Source organism: Tympanuchus pallidicinctus, unplaced genomic scaffold (genome assembly GCF_026119805.1).
Source record: "Tympanuchus pallidicinctus isolate F22 unplaced genomic scaffold, pur_lepc_1.0 scaffold18, whole genome shotgun sequence".
In the NCBI taxonomy this organism is placed as follows: Eukaryota; Metazoa; Chordata; class Aves; order Galliformes; family Phasianidae; genus Tympanuchus; species Tympanuchus pallidicinctus.
The window spans coordinates 2,254,556-2,272,947 of NW_026294699.1; the positions used below are offsets into that span (position 1 = coordinate 2,254,556).

Below are 18,392 nucleotides of genomic sequence, written 5' to 3' on the forward strand. Positions count from 1 at the left end.
AATCCCTGCACCGCCAGCATTTCTTGGTGCCTCTTGGATCTTGCCAGCGCCCTCCCAGTGACATTTCTGTGCTTCCCAGCATCTCCAGCACATCCCAGTGACACCCAGTGCCTCCACAGTGACAATTCAGTGCCATTCAGTTCCCACTCCGCACCATTCCAGTACCCCCCAGTGACATCCAGCACTTCTTGGTGACATCCCAGTGTCAGCCCAGTAACACCATAGTCCTCCAGTGACATCCCAGCGCCTCTCACTACCACCCCAGTTTCTCCTCACTGACATCCCAGCGCTGTCCATTGCCCACCAGTGACATCCCAGCATCCCCCAGCACCTCCTGCTGCCTCCCAGTCCCCCCACTTCACACCCCAGCGCTGGCGAGGGACAGGAGCAGGGCAGCACAGAAGACACAGTGTTTAATAGCACGGGGGTCTCAGTGCCCTCATGGCCCATAGGTGTACTGGCTGTCTCCGCTCTCCCAGGCCACCAGCTCATTCTGTTGGAACCAGAAGCCAATCTCCCGCGTTGCCGTCTCCACCGAGTCGCTGGCATGCACCACGTTCCTGTGCAGGGGTGGGGATGTGACCGCAGGGCTCGGTGCCACCCCCTCCCCGTGTGCCCTTACCTGCTGACGTGCATGCTGAGGTCCCCCCGGATGGTCCCTGCCGCTGCCTGTGCTGAATCCGTGTCCCCCACCATGGCACGTGTGGAGCGCACCACGTTGTAGCCCTCCCACACCTGCGGGATGGGGTCAGCTGAGCCCCACGGCCCCGCAATGGGGTGAGATGCAGCGGGGTGAGGGCAGCTGCTCACCATGGCCACCAGCGGCCCCGATGTCATGTAGGCTAGGAGCGCGGGGTAGAAGGGCTTCTGCTGTAGGTGCTGGTAGTGGCGGTCCAGGAGGCCCCGATCCGCCTGGCAGCACCACAAGGTGATGCAGGGACGTCCAGGAGGGGGGTCCATGCACACCCGCACCCCCCTTGCGGTGCCGGTACCTGCAGCAGCTTCATGGCCACCAGCTTGAAGCCGCGCCGCTCGAAGCGCCCGATGACATCGCCCACCAACCGCCGCTGCACCGCGTCCGGCTTCACCAACACCAGCGTCTGCTCCCGCAGCTCCGGGGGGGCTGGGGGGCACGGGGTCACTGCTGCTGCACAGCCCTATCTGCACCCCCATCCCTATCCCTGTCCTTATCCCACCACCCTGACCCCAGCCCTGCTGTCACTGTGATGTCCACCATGCCCCGAGAGGGGGGTAAGGGGGGAACGTGTGCCCCAAAGCTGTGATAAGCACTGAGGACACATCCAGCAGGGACCAGCGTCCCCATCGCTGTCAGAGCCGTGCAGGAGGAGCAGGGGACGGCGCGTCCCCGGACAGGAAAGAGGATGGCTCTGAGCAAGAGCTCGCCCCACGTTCCCTGGGGAATGCTCCGTGTCTGCCCCCGGAGATCCCAGCACCGAGCGCTAAGGAACGGGGACACCAGGGATGGGATGGGGCAACGGAAGGAGATGGGGAGGGGTCCCCAAGGACGAGGCAGGGAGAGGACAGGGGGAAGGATGGGGACCGGGTCCTAAGGGGCATAAGAGGATGTGACGGGACGGGGATGGGGACCGCCCGCAGGGTCGGGCGGGGCCGGGTCTCACCGGAGCCGTAGCAGCGCGGCGACCCGAAGGGGAGGCGGATGCCGGGCTGACCCCGCAGCAGCCCCTGCGCCAGGCAGCGCCCCAGGGAGCCCATGGCCGGGGCGGGAGGCTCGGAGCGGGTCCGGCCGCCCCGCGGGGAGGCTTTAAGGGCCCGGCGGGACCGACTCGGCCCTCCTCTTAAAGCAGCCGCAGCGAGGGGAGCCCCGGCCCTGGGAACAGCCGTCCCGCGTCCCACGTGTCCCATCGAGGGCTGCGAGGAAAGGGATGCGCAGGTACTGCAGCCCGGCTGCTTCGCGGGCAGAGACACAAGCGGCAGTTCTGAACACCTTGGGGAAACACAGGGATCTGAACGAGCGCTTCGGACACCAGGGAAGGAGGTTTTCAGCAGCACGAAGGGCTCGCAGGTCCTCCCAAGCTGGGCTCGGGCCCCCTGCCAACTGCTGCCCTTGATCTTCCGCACAGCCAGGGAAAAACATGCACTTTCACCCTCGGTCAGCAAACAGAGAAGAGCAACCAAACATTTTGCAAGAAGCAGAAGCATCAGCACGGAGCCCCGGGGAGGCAGTGGGGCAGGCGAAGCCCCGTCCAGCAGTTGCATGGAGGAGCTGCAGGGGCTGGGAGCAGCCCTTAGTCCTCCCAGCTGCCTGCACGCAGCCATCTCCCTTTAAACCACTTCTGGGAAGGCTTCAAGGTGAACACTCACTGCAGATGAGGACAGGAAATGCCAGCATCTCGCCCTGCCTGAATGAGGACTGAGGCTTTAACTTCACACTCCGGTGGCCTCCAGCCCAGCTTGCCCTGCGGTGCAACCCCACGTGTGTTTGGAGGTGTTCCTCATGCAGGCTATTCTCGATATTCAGAGAGCAGAATGCCGAAGGAACAGAGATCCCACCGGGAAAGGGGGAACAGAGGTGGTAGGTGAAGCCTCTGGGCACAGCTTGGTGACAGCCTGCATGGAAACTAAAACAGAGGGAAGTTATTTAAAACAACAAAGTAAGCACTTTATTTCCATGAAGCATGTTGTTTTAGTATCACAATGGAATGATGAGAAAACGTTTAAAAAAAACCCGAAGAAGTCTCTAATCCCCCGCTGACAGCAGGGAGGTTTTCAAGGCAATTTAAAAAACAAAGGGAGTGACAGAAGTGCCAAAACAGTCCCAACATCACAGTCCCCTCCTCCTCCCAGAGCCGGGCAGGGGCAGGAAGGCGGAATGACACGAAGGTACGAATGGCTGAAGCAGTCTTTGGCGCTTCTGCCTCACGATTGGTGCACACGAGGTCTCTCAAGACGACTCCATTAACATCTCAAGGCGCAACAGAGCGCTCCGGCGGTGGAACAAAGCCCGGTGAGCCGCTGCGCCCCGCGGCGAGGAGCTGAGACACATCCTGCAGCCAGCACCGTGGCCTTTGGGATGGGACAGAAGGAAGCGTGGTGCATGAATCCAAACAGATGTGCCCACCTGCGGGACACCGCGTCCCACAGCGCTGACAAAGCAGCCAGGAGAGAAGGTGGTGGCAAAACGAGACGTGGATCTGTTCCCTACAGTGATCAGAACACGAGTCCAGTGCAGTAACTATAGCTTCACAGTTCCGGGGGGCAAACTGTCATTGCAAAGTCTGTAGTAACGCAGGTCATTCACCAGCCTGTGCACGTTCTGGGTAAACGATGGCAGGTCCTGAAAGAGATCAAACACCGCGGTGTATTGCAAACACAGGAAAACCCACCGGCACCGTAGGACAGCAGGGAACAGAAAGGCAGCGCCCGGTGCCCCCACGTATCTCCATACGTGTGCATCTGAGCCCAGGAAGCCTGAGTTTCTGCAGGGAAGAAGCTGCTCCTGAGCTCCAAGCAGGAGCTGACTGCACAGAACCAGGCCCTGCTCGCAGACCGGCTCCTTGCTGAGCACTCAGGCACAATGCAAACGGCCACGGCACGGCCATCTGCAGCAGCAACTGCTCAGAGTGCTCCTGCCAAGGCTGCAGTTCCCACAGAGCTCGTCACAAGGGCTGGTTTCCCTCAAATGCAATCGCCTGCTAAAGATTCTCTTAAAGCTCCTTCACTACCCTTAAATCCGGGGTCTCAAATCCCCACCATCTCCCATGGGAGAGGAACCATCAGCAGACAATGAAACTTCAGCAGCCTGAAAGCCAGCTGTACTGCCATGATCCAAAGGGAGGTGGCAGCTCCCCTGGCTGCAGCCAGAACCCTCCAACATCTGGCTAGCAGCTGGAGCAAGGTTTTGGCAAGGACGTGTCCCACTAGCAAATGTCAGTCTACCCTTATGAAAGCTCCCCTGGGGAATAAATATATCAGAGCTCTAACTCACAGAACAAGCAAGTCCAAGAGGTGAGATGGCAACTTTGCTGCCTACAGCAAAAAATCCAATGCTAGGGCATCACTGACTATGCCAGTGTTTGGTAGCACTCAGGAGCCCACAGCTGTCAGCCACCACACTCTGAGAGAAGCACTGCCCAGCCCAGCAATACCTGCACCCCCTGCAGCACTCTCCCTCCTTACCCTGTCCATTTTGAAATTCCTGCCCAGCACATTCTTCTGGTTCGAGTCCACACCGTCGCAGCTGGCCAGGAACTCAGGGAGAAAGGCTGAGTAGAAGCCATCAAAGTCCACCGAGGCCATGTTGTAGGTGGCAATGCCAATCTCCTCCTGCAGCAGGTCGTGGGATTTGTGGACGAGCACCTGGAGCAGCACATTCACAAACTGGAACAGCATGGTTGTCCGAAAGATCTTCTGCACAGTGAGAGGAGGACACAGTCAGGCAGCTGCACAGCAGCAGGGAGCGCAGCGCTTTAGGAGTGAGAGCTCAGGTGGGCACATGGACATGGCTGCACTGGGCCGCTGAACCCCTGCAGTTTCTGAGCTATCAGCAAGCTCTACAAGCCCTTGTGAGCACAGATATTATTTTCCAGGCTGAGTCAGGCCAAGATCTCAAGCACCTGCTGCAAAATTACCTGTGAACTTGGTCACACCTCATATCTCTGGTTCAAGTTTTAAACATTGGCGTTCAAGGAAACAGGATCAAGTCCCATTTGAACTCCCAAATTTTAGCCATGGGCTGTGTTCTAGAAAGCAATCAGAGCTCCTAGGGAACCTGGTTGGCTGCCTGAATGTCTGGACAGGCAGCTGCTAACACGATGGCCTGCCCTTCAGGTGTGATCACAGATAGAAACCCGAAAGCTCTGCCTCCAAAAGCTAACCAGAAGGACGAGACCCTGGACTGCAACTCTCATTCTTTGTGGCAGCAGCTACCAAATCTAAATTAGAGCTTTTGGAGGATGGGTGCCACATGAGAGCGACGGGCAGCCACCTCACAGTCACCCAGCTAAACAGCAAGCAGCCTGCTGCTGGCCCACACGACAAGGATGGAGAGACTCCACCACTGTCTCACTTATGAACCAGTCAATCCACCAATTTCTGCTTTGGAAGACAAGTTGCCCTGTCACTGTGTGTGCTCTGCTTTCCCTCATTGTCACAGCAGGACGCAGACCAAGGCTGGAAGGAGCTGGGTGTCGGTGAGATGGCAGGGCCACTTTGACCACCAATGTCCTCATCACAGCCACAGCAAACAAAGAGTGCAGTAAATAAGCCCCAAATCCTGACCTTCAGTTTCTCAGCCATCTGGAAGCCCAAAAGGCAGCCTTCCACTTTCACAAAGCCATTTCCAGCTCCCTTGAACTGGAAAGCTCTCACCTTTAACAGCCCTTGTCTGGCAGCTGCCCATTGGTAAGCTCAGACTCACCTTGTGGTACAGCTTCTGCTTGGTGTTCAGTGTCTCCAGGTAGAAGAGATTCTGCTTGAACAGGTGAATGTCGGGCTGCAGGAAGGACTGGCCAAATGCCTGCAAAGCAGAATCAAGGGGAGGGGATTGATACCATAATGAATATCAAAACTGACAGGCAGAACAATGTTTTCACCCCAACACCGCACCGAGTCTGTTTACAGACCTCCTGAAGCAATGCCATGATGTTGTTTGACATGCATGCCAACAACTCAGCTTTTTGCCAGCTGTGTTCAGGTGGGAGCAACAGGATCTCCTGGTGCCATGTGCAAGGAGAAGAAACCCCTGGCAGCTTCTGCTGCTTCTCATTGAAACCCTTTTGTGAGTCTGCTGAAGTCAAGGAGGGAATGAAGAAGCTTTAGTGGCCATGTGCTCCAATCCCTGCAGAGCAGTTTTCTAAGCTGGGTTTGTTGGGACCAGGTATCACCATGCATTGAAAAAGAACAAGAGGTGCTGAGCATGGTTCCCCTGACAGTTCTCTTGTAAAGGATATGTCTGTTTCTCAGAGGTACCCAGAGTACCACAGTGAGCATGAATAAAGCCAGAAGGCACCCACTGCTCTTGCTCTTTATCTGCATCCAGAAGGCAAGGTGACTGGCAGATGTGGTTAAGATGCTACTGCACTAAGTTATAAGTTTAGGTGAGGATTGGGAGGCAGACCCAGCAGATCCCCCAACAAATCTGCTGGATCCCACTGAAGCAGTCTGGTATCCCTGCACAGGCTCTGGGATAAAGCACCTTTGAAACACTGTACAGATAGATGAGCAGAAGCAGGCAGCAGAACTTTCGTGGTTGCTGCTCCAAGATATCACGAACAGAAGGTAATTCCTCTGCAAAAGCCATTTATTGTTAGATGGACAGAGATGGCCCTGATCTGTGGAAACCAGCACGTGAACTACTAACACTAAACACAGATATTGGCTGCTCTGCCATGAAGAACACTCACAGAACACTCAGCTTTTGCACCAACGCAGCAGTGCCCAAGCAGCAAAACTGGCCCAGTGGTGCCAAGCAGCCTGCAGCCGTTACTGAGACAACTCCATCAATGCCTCTCCCAAAACAAGATGCTGAGGCAAGTGAGGAAACGTTAAGCTGTTACAGGAGAAAAAAAGAAGCTTGGGTAGCTCTGGACAGGGACAGCTCTGGTCTGCATTCACAATAATGCTAAAATACAGAAAGTCCAGAGAGGAGTATCAGCATAGTTCACATCATCCAGCACAAGAACTGCCTCTTCTCGTGTTCACCAGAAGCTCCCCAGCCTCCACAAGCACTTCTGACAGGGCAGCTCTGCAGGGCCCTCCCTCTTGCAGTCTGACACGTGGCCCTTGCTGCCCTCTGACTGCCACCTGCTCTTAGCTTCCAGAGCACAGGGTGAGTGTGCTGCTGTTTGCACTGCAAAAGGGCCCCACAGCAGGCAGGCTGCAACAGGCTGCTCATGAGGAGGCTGATTTTTTTCTGTGTTTCTGTATAAAACCAGAGGACATCTTGGTTTCAGGAAACCTTTCCTGCACTGGCAATTTGTCCTAATGCAATCAAAGCAGAAGTAAACAGGACTGCACCAGTAATATTTTAGGTCCAGACAAAGAATGTAGGCACGGAAAGGAATTAGCAGGAGTGAGAAAGGAGTGCTAACTGAGGCACTGTGTGTTCTGCAAGCACATCAGCAAGATGTCTCCACAAATATTTTCATTTTTAGCAAGAAAACACACAAGACCTCACTCTGGACACTGCCTAATCCCCAGCAGCCACATCCAATGCCCTGCCAAAAGCAGCCATGTTCTGTTACAACAAGGGTTCTTACAGAACTGAAGTGGAGTTACCTGCATGATGGCACTGAACTGCGCTTCGTTCTCCATCTGCTCTTCTGCCACCCCCCTCTGGACACTGGCCAGAACACTGGATTTGAAGAAGTACCTCCAGTTGTGATGGAGGACTCGGAAAAGCAGCTCAAATAACTCTGCTTTCACATCAGGAGATGAGCGCTAGGAGGGAAGAACAACAGCTCAGAAGAGGCTCCTGTGCAGGAATCCCACTTGTCCCCCCTGGATCCCACTGCTGGCAGCACCCTGCTCTGCCTGGTGGCCACCCAGGAGCACTGTGCAGCTGAGGTTCAAAACGAAGGATTTCCTTCTATGGAAGGCATCGGCCTCAGCAGCTGCAGGATCACACCATCATGCTAAGAACACATAATCCACTTTTCTTTCACCTCCTGCTCTGAGCATATCTATACTTTTAGCATCTTTGACAACTCCTGACAAAATCCTCCACCCGCTCTGCTTCCAAACCCCCCCAGCTCTCCCCACCCTGGACTGACACATACAGCTCCTGGAAAGCAAAGCCCTTTCTTTGCTCCCACAGCCCCAGCAAGGCTTTTGTTTCCCCCCTCTGCGTTCACCTGGTGTGAGAGCAGTCCTACCTCTGCGATGATGGGGTACACCTGCTCCATGCACAGTGAGATGACACTGGGTAGAAAAGGCTTGAATACTTGGCCTGGTTCCTGCACCACCACTTGCAGAATTTTCAGAAACTTCTCCACCACCCGACAGCCAGTGCTCCCCTCGTGGAGGATGCTCTCTGCCAGCTGCTCTCTGCAGTAAAAAATGAAGTTGTTGGATGGGAACTTCCCCTGAGATCAGCATGCTTACCCACCAAATTTAAAGGGAAGCAGACGGTGTTTCTAAGCTTCCCCAGCTAATACAGCCCAAGCACAGTAAGGGAGGTAGGCATTGCCTAAGGACTGACTGACACTTTTCCCTAACAGAAGCTTTAGGGACAACAGGAGTGCACAAAGGCACTGACTGTATAGCTAATGCCAGAGTCCAGTGTTCAGTATCACACACTTCCAAGACTGTCAAGTCTCTGGGAAAGCTGAAATTGCACATCAGGTACACAGGGCATCGTGCATAGACTGGGTCACTTCAGGCTTAGAAGCATTTTCCTTAAACTAAGCCCTGGACACAGAGGAAGAAGTGGAACATTCTTTTCTTTTGGGACAGGGATGTGTTTGGTTAGCTGGCCAAGACAAATAATTGCCAGGGATAAGAAAAAAATAACCAGCACAAGACAATACCTGGTGAACATATTTAGGAAGGTCTGTATGATCTGCTCAGTGAAAGGCACTCCCATCTGCACTCTCAGTCCTTGAAACAAAGTGAGGAAGAAGCTCAGCATCTCATCCGTCACATCTAAGGCAGAACAGGAGAGCAAAAAGAACATGTTAAGGCAATGTTCAAACACGTGAAGAAGTCTTCTATGTGATATCTGCTCCTCCTGTACAGGGAATTCCATTTATTCCTGAAAATTTAGCAGCAGCTTCACCATTAGAAATTGAAATCAATAGTTGGTCTTACAGGACTTGAAGATGGCTCAGACATTTCCAGGGACAAGCATGGTCAGCATCAACAACTCAGAACAAATAGAGCAGTACAATGGCCCTGGGTCTGTCTGCCTACACAGACTGCTTGGAGAAAGCTCCTGCAATGGTCTGGGCTTCAGCAGCTCACTGCACACACAGGGTTAGCAGGAAATATGGGGAAATCCACAACAGTTCTGTCCAACTTGAAGTGGACAAGAGATAGAATCCAGCTTTTTTTCTTTTCTTTTTTTTTTTGGGGGGGGGAGGATCTGACAAGATCAGCTGCACCGCAGCTAATTCACCATCAGTCCCAGCATGCTTTATTGAACAGCCACAGAAAGCTGCAACCACTCAGGTTCTGCTTCATGCAGCCTTTTATAGCCAACACAGAACAGGTGAGCAGCCTCACGCAACTGAGAGCAGCCGTTCACTGGAGGCACAGCATCAGCTTGCTGCCTTGGATCCTTTCTGTCTTTGTTTTGGCTCCCCACAGGCCCGTTTCACAGAGAAGATCCTACCTGGCTCCAGAAGTTTTTCTGGAATGCCTGGCTCTTCACAAAGCTGCTGCAGCCCCAGGCAAGTGAGAGATGCAAAATGTAAGAGCTGGCCACAAGACTGCCAAACAGCAGTCCTGCTTACATTGACTCACAGAATGACTTGGGTTGGAAGAGACTTTAAAGACCATACAGTTTCAACCCCCCTGCTATGGGCAGGGCTGCCATGCCATCAGATTGTCCAGGCCCCATTCATCATCCTGGAGCCCGTCCTTCACAAGGATATTAAAAAAATATGACCATTACCATGCTTTGTTTTCAAGCTTTTGGAGACAATAAGTGACAAACACAGGCACGGTATTTTGAAGCTCTTTTTGTGCTCATGAAAAGCTCCATTCCTTTTCACTGCCTGAAAACAACACAGGGCATCTCCACCTCCACCAGGAAGCCTTGATGACCGTATCATAGACAACACCAGGTCTCCTTTTCCTCTTCTGAATCAGCCCACCCACCAGGACAGACCTGCACTACACAGCAAGCCCACACACCTCATGTGAACACCATGACCCTAGGCTGATGGGCTCTGGGTGTTACTGGGAGGTGACAAGGCTACTCACAGCATTAAACCTGTCCTATGGTTATACCTGACTGATGAATGAAAGCTGGGAAGAGGGCTAGTGAGACCTGCACGGATTCTTGCAGCGACTGATAACAGATCTGCCGAGACTTGGTGGATTCTCCAGAGATGCTTTCTACAATGTCTTCTAAAACGCTGAGTGTCTGATGGATGATCACTTTGGCTGCAAAAAGAAGAGAGGTGATACTTCCTGCATATGTCAAATCTAGCCAAGGCAAAAAATGAAGAGAAGTTCTTGTAAGCAGTACCTAGAACAACAACACACAAGGCAGCACAAACATCAAGCCCAGGTTGGAGTCTGAAGTGTTTCTAAAGTGTGTTCACACGTTAAACATCTAAACAGGTTCAGCCAAGTAACAATGGCAACTTGCATTCTTAAATTATACAGGCTTACTGCCCTACAGATGCACTCAATGCTCGAGAACTAAGGTGCACAGTCTGAAGAAGCCATAGGACAGCATTATTTCCAACACAATACAGATAAAGAAAAAACAGTCAAGAAAACAGAAGCTTATTCTGATAGCAAAATATCCTGCAAATCTCTATTTGTGGAAGTAACAATTGGAGCGATACACAACCACTAAATAAACTAACCCAGAAGTCAGAACTGACCCACGTGAGCAGGCTGACCCTCTCGTGAGGCTCAACCAACCCTCTCCAAGCTCCCTCACCCCACAGAGCTGACCAGCAAGTCAGTTTTATCAGAAGCTGTGATGCTGTGTACTCATAAGCAAAGAATTCAAACAAACAAACAAAAAGCCACAACAGAAAGATGACAAGACACCCAAAAGCAGTCCCAAAACACACACGGGAGCTTCAAAAGCTGCCCTACATCCCATCATTTCAGGGCTCTCATCCTACACATACACACCCTCAGCAGTACTTCCCAAGGCTAGAAGAAATTCTTATTTTCCCCTTCAAGCTTCTTAAACCATAATCTTCATTAACACTGCCTCCAGTCAATGTTTCCAGTACTACAGCATGGTGGTCCCAGCTTCAGGTTGCTCAGCATCCCCAGTGCAATCAGTGCCATTCAAATTCGTATTACAAACTAGATCCCACTTTCCCTGAGCAACTGAGGAAGACAGTACTTTGATGGAGCAGCTTGCAGCAGCCCGGGGTGAAAGCATCCCTTACAAACCATAGAGGAAGTGTTCCTTACAAAAAAGAAACAAATTGCTCCTTTCCTAGCCTTCCCACGTGCTGAACAGCTCTCAGCCAAAAGAATCACTGGACAGACAGCTCAACGACTCCCTCCAACAGTTTGCACTGCAACTGCAGGAGGCCAGCACGCACTAAGGAACTGGGTACTTACTGTCCTCCAGCTGCACCTTCCTCTGTGGCAATATAGCACTGGATTTCAGTTGGCGATAGTCCCTGGTCAGGGCAGAGATGAGGCTGCTGTGGTTGGTGGAACGAACCGCCCACTGCTGCTCACTCTCTGGAAGATTTGGCCAAGGTAGCAACAATACATTTGATAGGGCTCTGCACACCAGCACCTGGGCCTGGAAGCAATGAAACATGGAAGTTTTCAGAGTTTGCTACTCACTCATGCACAACCTTAGACTGACATTTATTGGCTCCAAAGCAGCAGCGCTAACTATTCGAGGGAAGACTTCAACAGCAGTTGTGTCCAAGTGACAACCAGCAGCTCTGCAAGGTGAGAGAGAAGCAAAGCCCCATGACTTCAGAGCTGGAGTCAGCTCTCATCTCTCTGTGCCCTTCTGTGTGACAAGAACTCCACATTCTTTATATCTCCAAAACAAAGACTATGCCAATTCTGTTGCTCTGCCTGGTTTAGACAGGAAGCACGTGTTTGTGCAGCACTTTGTACCTCCATGCTAGTGCCCAATGCAGTAGAATCCCCATCTCTGCTGTGGCTTTTCAGTAATTCTGTAATACACTCATTTGGAGTGAGGTATCTAGAATGCTAACAGAAGTTTCACCAACTCTTTCCATAAGTCAGAATCCATATGCCAGTACTGCAAAGGCAGTGCACTCAGGGTCTGCGTCAGCAAGTGAGAAACGAGTAAGATTTAAGAGTTGCAACTGTGTATTTTTCCCTATACTGCAACCTGAAATGGATAACTATTGACAAACTGCCACTGTGATTCCTTGACGTGCACAGAGCTGAAGCACCTTATCAGGAAGCCGCTGGGCAGAAGTGTCTGTGATTCTGTTGAACACCTTCTGCACTGCAGGGATGCTGATCAGGAACACTGGTCGCACCGTAGTGGCTAAGGAGACCAGCAGGTGGCACGCAGACAGCAGCAACTTCTCCTGCACCTGGAACAGAGGGGCACACGGTCAGGCTGCCCAGGACCACAAGGTGTGACACTTAGTGACAGACAGCACAGCGAGCTGCCATTACCACGCTTCTGCAAGCAAAACAGTGCAAGGGTTTTTATCACCAGGGTGGTCACACACTGGAACAGGCTTCGTGGGGGTGGCTGATGCCCCATCCTGTCACTGGTCAAGAGGCATTTGGATGATGTCCTTAATGTCAGCTTTAACTTTTGGTTAATCCTGAAGAGGTCAGGCAGTTGGCCTTGATACCTTTGTAGGCCCCTTCCGACTAGAATCATTATAATACTGTGGGAAAAGAGATTGCCCTGTTTTCAAGCCATGATATGCCTGTAAGTTCCTTACTGTCACAATCCTGGCTGGGATGGAGTTAATTGCCTTCACACGAGGCTGTGTTTTGGACTCCTGACGAAAGCACACTGGTGTTATCACTTGTTGCAGAGCACTGCTTGCAGAGCCAAGAACTGCTGTGCTTCTCACACTGCTGTGCCAGTGAGGAGCTTGGGGTGCACATGAAGGGGCACAGCCAGGACAGCTGACCCAAAGGGGTGTTCCACACCACCACAGTGCTGTGCTCAGCACTAAAAGCTGAGGTAAAGAATGGAGGAATAGACCTCCCTCCAAAGCAGGGACTGAAAATGAACGCCTCGTTTCCCTTTGCTTGTACGTGTTTTACCTAGAAAACTGCCTTTATCCAAACCCACAAGCTCTTGCACTTTTGCCTTCCAATTCTACCCCCCACCTCACCTGGGCAGTGAGCGAGCAGCCAAGTGATGCAGAGCTGCCTGCTGGGCACACTTATTTTTTGCATTAATTTAACCCATGGTGCTATTTTCTCAGACTCAGCCTTGTAGGAGACGTGTTATGGCTCTGGAAGACATATCCAACTCTCTGATTCACACCTTGGGCCACGGCATGGTGTAGAGCATGCTGTTCAGCACCCGAGTCCAACTGCATCACCACGAGAGCCTCGCACTCTCTGTGGACATGCAGTCCCAACCCCAGCCCAGCACTGAGGTGGATACCTTTGAACTGATGAGGGGTGTGATGGCCTCCAGAGCTGTGGAGACGAGAGAGATGAACTGCTCGGGGTTCTGCCGATGCACTTCACTGTAGAACTGTGCCAGCCAGTGTGAGTAGGCCTGCAGTGCAGCCAGGGACTGAGCGTGGCTGTGGGGAGAAAGCAACCATGAACGGACATAAAGCAAACACCACAGGATGGCCAGTGCCACGACGCCCCAGCCTCAGTGCTCCTGTAATCAATTCCCATATTCCCTAATCCCACAGCATGAGATTCACTTCACGTGCCCACTTCATTAGTGGAAAGACAGGGGAAATGCAATTGCCTTACAGAAGTGTTTGGGGCCAATGGCCACACAGCTGTCAGCCTAGACGAAACGTTGTCCAACTGCAGCTATCCTATCCTTGTGCTGCAGATGTTACTGAGAAGACTCTATGAACACTGATATTCCCTCCAAAAACACAGCTTCTCCTAGATGTACGTGTCCCCACCATAGCAGCTGCATTTGAGATCTCAGTCACCTGTGGCAGGCAGCTTCCAGGCCTGCACCAGATATCTCACCACGCATCAGCTTGTCAGCAAGTCCAGGGGGTTTCCACCCAATGGGGAAACACAGAGAAACCTACTTTTACCTGCGGGATGAAGGGGCTTTTGTGAATTAGCTCTTTGCCTTTATATCTTCTCTCTCCCATCCTTTGTATATTTATTGGCTCTTTCTCATTCTTCCACTAACTGGAAACTGAAACATGCCTAAAAATTCTTCTTCTTAATCCTGGACCTGGACATGCAGAAGTGTGCTGTGACTGGATTCAGCCACCAAGCAGTGGTATTAAACCAACAGGATAAAACAATAAGGTCAAACAACCAACTGGTGGGTTGCCTATAATTAGAGTTTATGGTTATACTTTGGCAGAGAGCTATCTCATGTTTTTGAGGCAGGATGACTCTTTGGGGATCAGACAGGTGTCCTCCAAATATCTGGCAATGTTCCTTTTTTAGCCTGGCACTAGAAAACAACACAGTTTTCTCAAGGACATTGGACCCAAGAGGAAAGGATGAACCCCTCTAACAGACAGGAGGAGCTTCCTGAGTTATTTTAAATCAGAAAGGGAAAACACCTTCGAAGAAATATCATCTGCATAAAGCTCACTGCCAGTAACTTGGGATTAGGAAAAATCCAGCCTAGTGTGGGTTTTAAGGGAGCTGCTATTCATACAAACTGAACAAGCATAACCTTAAATTGTGCTTGCAGGATGCCAGCTGGCAGTACCAGGTTTGTACAACACAGCCATTTACAATAAAAGGTCTTTAAAAGGCTGTTAGAGCAGTGTTCTGTTACCAGTGGCATCAAGATTTCACACTTAATGTCAGCCTCTGGACTGAAGGCACTCATTTGTTTCAGAAATGGCCTGCATTGCTGGAAGGCATACATTTGTTTTGGAAGCCAAGGACTCGAAACTTTCTACTGAGAGAAACATTTTTACTTGAGCAATAAATTTGACTCAGGCAGCACAAAATCCATAAGCCTCAAACGACATACCAGTCATTTCTTAAAATATCCCAGCTGCACACTTATTTTACCATCTACTCACGCTGCAGGTGAGCCAAGCCTTCACAGCCATCGGTGCACACTGGCTTTTAGAGCTGATACAATGATCACAAGCACGTTTTTCTTCAAACATCAATTGGAGGCAACAGTGGTTCACACCACTGACAACAGCCTTGACCTTGAGCAGCCAGTGCCCTTGGTTAGCTAAAATCAGCTTGCAGAACGTTTGCCAAACAAGTGGTTAGAGTAGATGTAGGAGACCCAAAGCTGCCTCCGCCCCACGCAGGTACCAAACCTGTACGTAATGATTTGAATTGTGTATCTCATACTCACACATCAATCAGGTCAGGTTTCAATACAGATGGTACTGCAGTTTCGATGTTGTACAGTTTAATCTGGGATCCATACAGCGTTACTTTCACCAACCTGCAAATATATGAGGACATGGTAGTGCAGCAAGACTGCAAGATGGATTTACACGTGTGCAAACCAACCTGCTCATCTTATCTGAACACAGCTCTTGACAAGCCTGCGTCAATATTTAGCTAGTATGTAGATTAGATGTAGACTATTTCCTTGCTTGTAATAAGGTGGAACAAGTAGGATGTTCCTGCATGGAGGTGAAACAATAGAGGCAGCTGTGTACAGTCCTGAATTTGAAACTATACGCTAAGTTTTGTGGAGGGAAAGAATCAAATATCTGCTTTCTAGCTTTCACAGATCTCTTATGGAAAGAGACTTTGGTGACTTAGCTAGCAGAGACATAACTGAAGTAATCACAGAATTGTTTAGGTTGGAAAAAGATCTAGAGATCTATTGAGTTCCATCACTAAACCACCTCCCTCTCTGCCACCAGACTCCACATCCCATTTCATTACATCACAAGTGCAGATTCTGGAAAATAAGTACCTTTCTAATGACTGATTTAATCCCTGCTACCTGTTATTTCTCTGGTTGAAGGTTAAAAAAGACAACTGGGAAACTTAGCACCAATGAATGTAACACTTAAGGTACAAACCACTCGATTCTTCATGTCTCAATTTAATCGTACCAAGGGGAGGCAGAAGGAAACCTTGGTTTTCACATTCACTGCCGTGGCAATAATTGTCCCACGGATGATGAAGGAACAGCAAACTCTCCCTTCCTTTCTTACCTCTCCACCACTGTGAGAGCATCATTAAACCTGGCAGCAAACATGTCCCCAGTGAAGTACTCTGCTAAACGACCAACAGCCTGCAGCAGGGAGCTCAGGTCCCTCAGGGAGCAGTGCAAACGACGGCAGTCGTTCTCTGCAGTGATGTTCAGTCTGTGACCTGAAATGACGTTTTGGTTTGTTAGAAGTGAACCCAAAGACACACGTGTGCGCGTTCACTTGTGCTAACAGGCGCCGAGTAAGAGCCTGGCAGCCTGAAAATTCATGCTCCGAAAAGCATTTAACCTTGTGACTAATAAACACAGCTCTTTGCAATGGGAAACCTAATTACAAAGCGACAGGAAATGCTCAGTTTATTCTAATTACATTACAAGCATTCTTGTGAAATTAGCTCGGCAGCGGGTCACAGTTCAACACTGAGCTCTGTCCAAGTGACTGAAGCACTCTAACTGGGAAAGACAAATTCTGCTGCTCTGATGGCCACTGTTCACATTTCTCTTTAAATGCTGAAAGGGATGTTACAAGCAATTCCAGCCTTTTGCACGTTTGTTTTCCTTTATTTGGTATTAACATCCATATAAACAAGAACTTTTTGGTCATCTGCTGACATCAGACAAGCAGAGCCAGCTCCACAGAGGCTATTAGCAGACTCCCTCTGCTGGCCAAGCTGCAACAGATGTTCTGGCAGCACAGGCATACTTGGAGCAAGAATGCATTTGCTTCTAATTTGAAATGTGGTTACGTACTTTCCTATTTCTCAATCACAAGAAAAACAAAGATAAGCAGACTTCCAAGTCTTATTGCCTCGTGTGACTTTCCTGCTGCTCAGTCACATACACCTGTTCCCCAAATATCCCAAAAATGTCACTAAAAATGTTACCATGTTCTGCAGTAACAGCTGTTTTTCTTGCCACTGCCCATCTAATCTCATCTTGCTCATCATTTCAGCAACAAGCTTCAACCTCTTATGTACCATCAGAAAAGTGTCACCCAGATCTGTACTGCCCTCTGAGCTACTTCTCCTGGCAGCTTCTGACACAAACAAACCCCATGCACTACCACTTAACTGAGGATGTCTTAAGTGATCTTAGGACTGGAAGTACATTGGAATAACAATTTCAGGTCTGAAACAGAACACAGAGGAAGCAATACCAAAGCAGGTTTACAGTGTTCTGCAGCCAGCTACGCAGAGAATGAGGAAATGAACTGGGCAGTGGTTACATGGTTACCTGTCCCTGATGTGACCACGAACTGCTGGAGTCCCAGATACACTTCCAGGTTATCCTGCAGAACTGGAAACTAGAAAGGACAAGAAATCTGCGTGACTCGGGGGCTTGGCAGGCAGTTAACTCAAACACCACAGTCTGCTAGAGAACAGTTTTCCTACTTCCCAACGCCTTCAAAAAGATGGTTGGACAGTAGGCATGTTTCCAGGTTCTGGGCTGATTCTGCAGCTTATGTCTTGACAGCTGCCATCAAAACAATGAAGATCATCACCCTGATGGTCTGTGGCAGCTCTCCTTTTCCCACAGAGACTGACAACCAGTGTAAAAAGACAGCAGCTTGACAAGTTGAAGGGGTGGCACAGGAGGAACATACAGATGGATACAACCCAGCCCAGAGCAGGGGTCCACAGCCAAGGAAAAGGCAGAGCCTGGGGCAGAGCACAGGAAGCCTGCACTGCATCTGCCAGACACAGAAGCATCAGCTTCTCAGAAATACAGCTACCAAAGCAATATTCCACTGAAGAAGCTGAGCTCAGTGCCTCTAACAGAATACAGCAGGGAAACACCATGGCCACTTGTTGCCAAGCTGCACACTGCAGCAAGAACAGCTGAAGCCCCACAGGGAAAACAGCTAAGGGAACAAACAACAGTCGTCATGCATCCTGGCCTGGGAACACAGAGCAGTAACCTAAATCCATCTTTCAGGACTGACAGCAAATATGGCTGCTTCTATCAATACTGCAGCTGAGCAACAGGCTATGCTAACATTTGAAACACAGACCTGGAAGCTTTCTAATCAGCATTCAGCAGCCACTGTACTTCAGTGGTATGTATTAAGGGATTATTTGCCTTGTGCGAAATCACACAGTAACCTTCTCCTTGTAGATACTCCATCTCAAAAAATATTTTCCAACACTTTGGCATAATTCTGTTTATTTTCCACTGGCACAGTCACCATATTGAAGGAGGCTGGATTTATGGAAGTTCGTTCATCCTTCAGCAGAAGGAACTGCAGCCTTTCATTCCCCAGCATGGGACAGCAGAGCAGCAGCAGCTGCACACTGTGTCAGTTACTTGCTCCTGATGGAGCAGCCATTCCCCACAGCATTGCTGCAGAAACTACTGTTCAAGAAACTTTGCCTGCTTTCCATATCTCCCACAGGGCTCAAGCATTCATTATCACATTTCTAGCATACAAGTGCCTGTCATGCAACTG

The 18,392-nt window shown here is 50.5% G+C and overlaps 2 protein-coding genes across 3 annotated transcripts in view; both read right to left on the bottom strand.

The window, feature by feature from the left end:
• Positions 1-395: 395 nt before the first annotated feature.
• Positions 396-1,767, bottom strand: NME4 (NME/NM23 nucleoside diphosphate kinase 4). The gene is made up of 5 exons (XM_052680042.1): positions 1,641-1,767; positions 993-1,123; positions 811-912; positions 623-735; positions 396-560 (listed from the first exon to the last, which is right to left on the bottom strand). Exons 1-5 carry the CDS (start codon positions 1,732-1,734, stop codon positions 440-442), a joined length of 561 nt encoding a protein of 186 aa, XP_052536002.1. The 5' UTR covers positions 1,735-1,767; the 3' UTR covers positions 396-439.
• Positions 1,768-2,616: 849 nt separating this feature from the next.
• XPO6 (exportin 6) overlaps positions 2,617-18,392 on the bottom strand; it is a 49,114-nt gene continuing 33,338 nt past the window's right edge. For both annotated transcript variants that reach the window (XM_052679998.1, XM_052679997.1), the window contains exons 12-24: positions 17,180-17,249; positions 15,951-16,110; positions 15,131-15,223; positions 13,253-13,397; positions 12,063-12,209; positions 11,239-11,428; positions 9,931-10,086; positions 8,508-8,622; positions 7,854-8,025; positions 7,258-7,419; positions 5,399-5,497; positions 4,159-4,389; positions 2,617-3,316 (exon numbers count right to left, since the gene is read on the bottom strand). In XM_052679998.1, the coding sequence (XP_052535958.1) occupies positions 3,215-3,316; positions 4,159-4,389; positions 5,399-5,497; positions 7,258-7,419; positions 7,854-8,025; positions 8,508-8,622; positions 9,931-10,086; positions 11,239-11,428; positions 12,063-12,209; positions 13,253-13,397; positions 15,131-15,223; positions 15,951-16,110; positions 17,180-17,249 (1,842 nt within the window). In that variant the 3' untranslated portion in view covers positions 2,617-3,214. The remainder of the gene's footprint in view (positions 3,317-4,158; positions 4,390-5,398; positions 5,498-7,257; positions 7,420-7,853; positions 8,026-8,507; positions 8,623-9,930; positions 10,087-11,238; positions 11,429-12,062; positions 12,210-13,252; positions 13,398-15,130; positions 15,224-15,950; positions 16,111-17,179; positions 17,250-18,392) is intronic.

What these genes read in the sequence shown, in the direction of transcription:
- NME4 (XM_052680042.1), bottom strand. Translation starts at nt 1,734, where the DNA reads ATGGGCTCCCTGGGGCGCTGCCTGGCGCAGGGGCTGCTGCGGGGTCAG. An exon ending in TGGCCATGAAGCTGCTGCAG is followed by an intron (nt 913 to 992) that starts GTACCGGCACCG and finishes TGGTGCTGCCAG; the next exon opens with GCGGATCGGGGCCTCCTGGA. An exon ending in CGGGGCCGCTGGTGGCCATG is followed by an intron (nt 736 to 810) that starts GTGAGCAGCTGC and finishes CCCATCCCGCAG; the next exon opens with GTGTGGGAGGGCTACAACGT.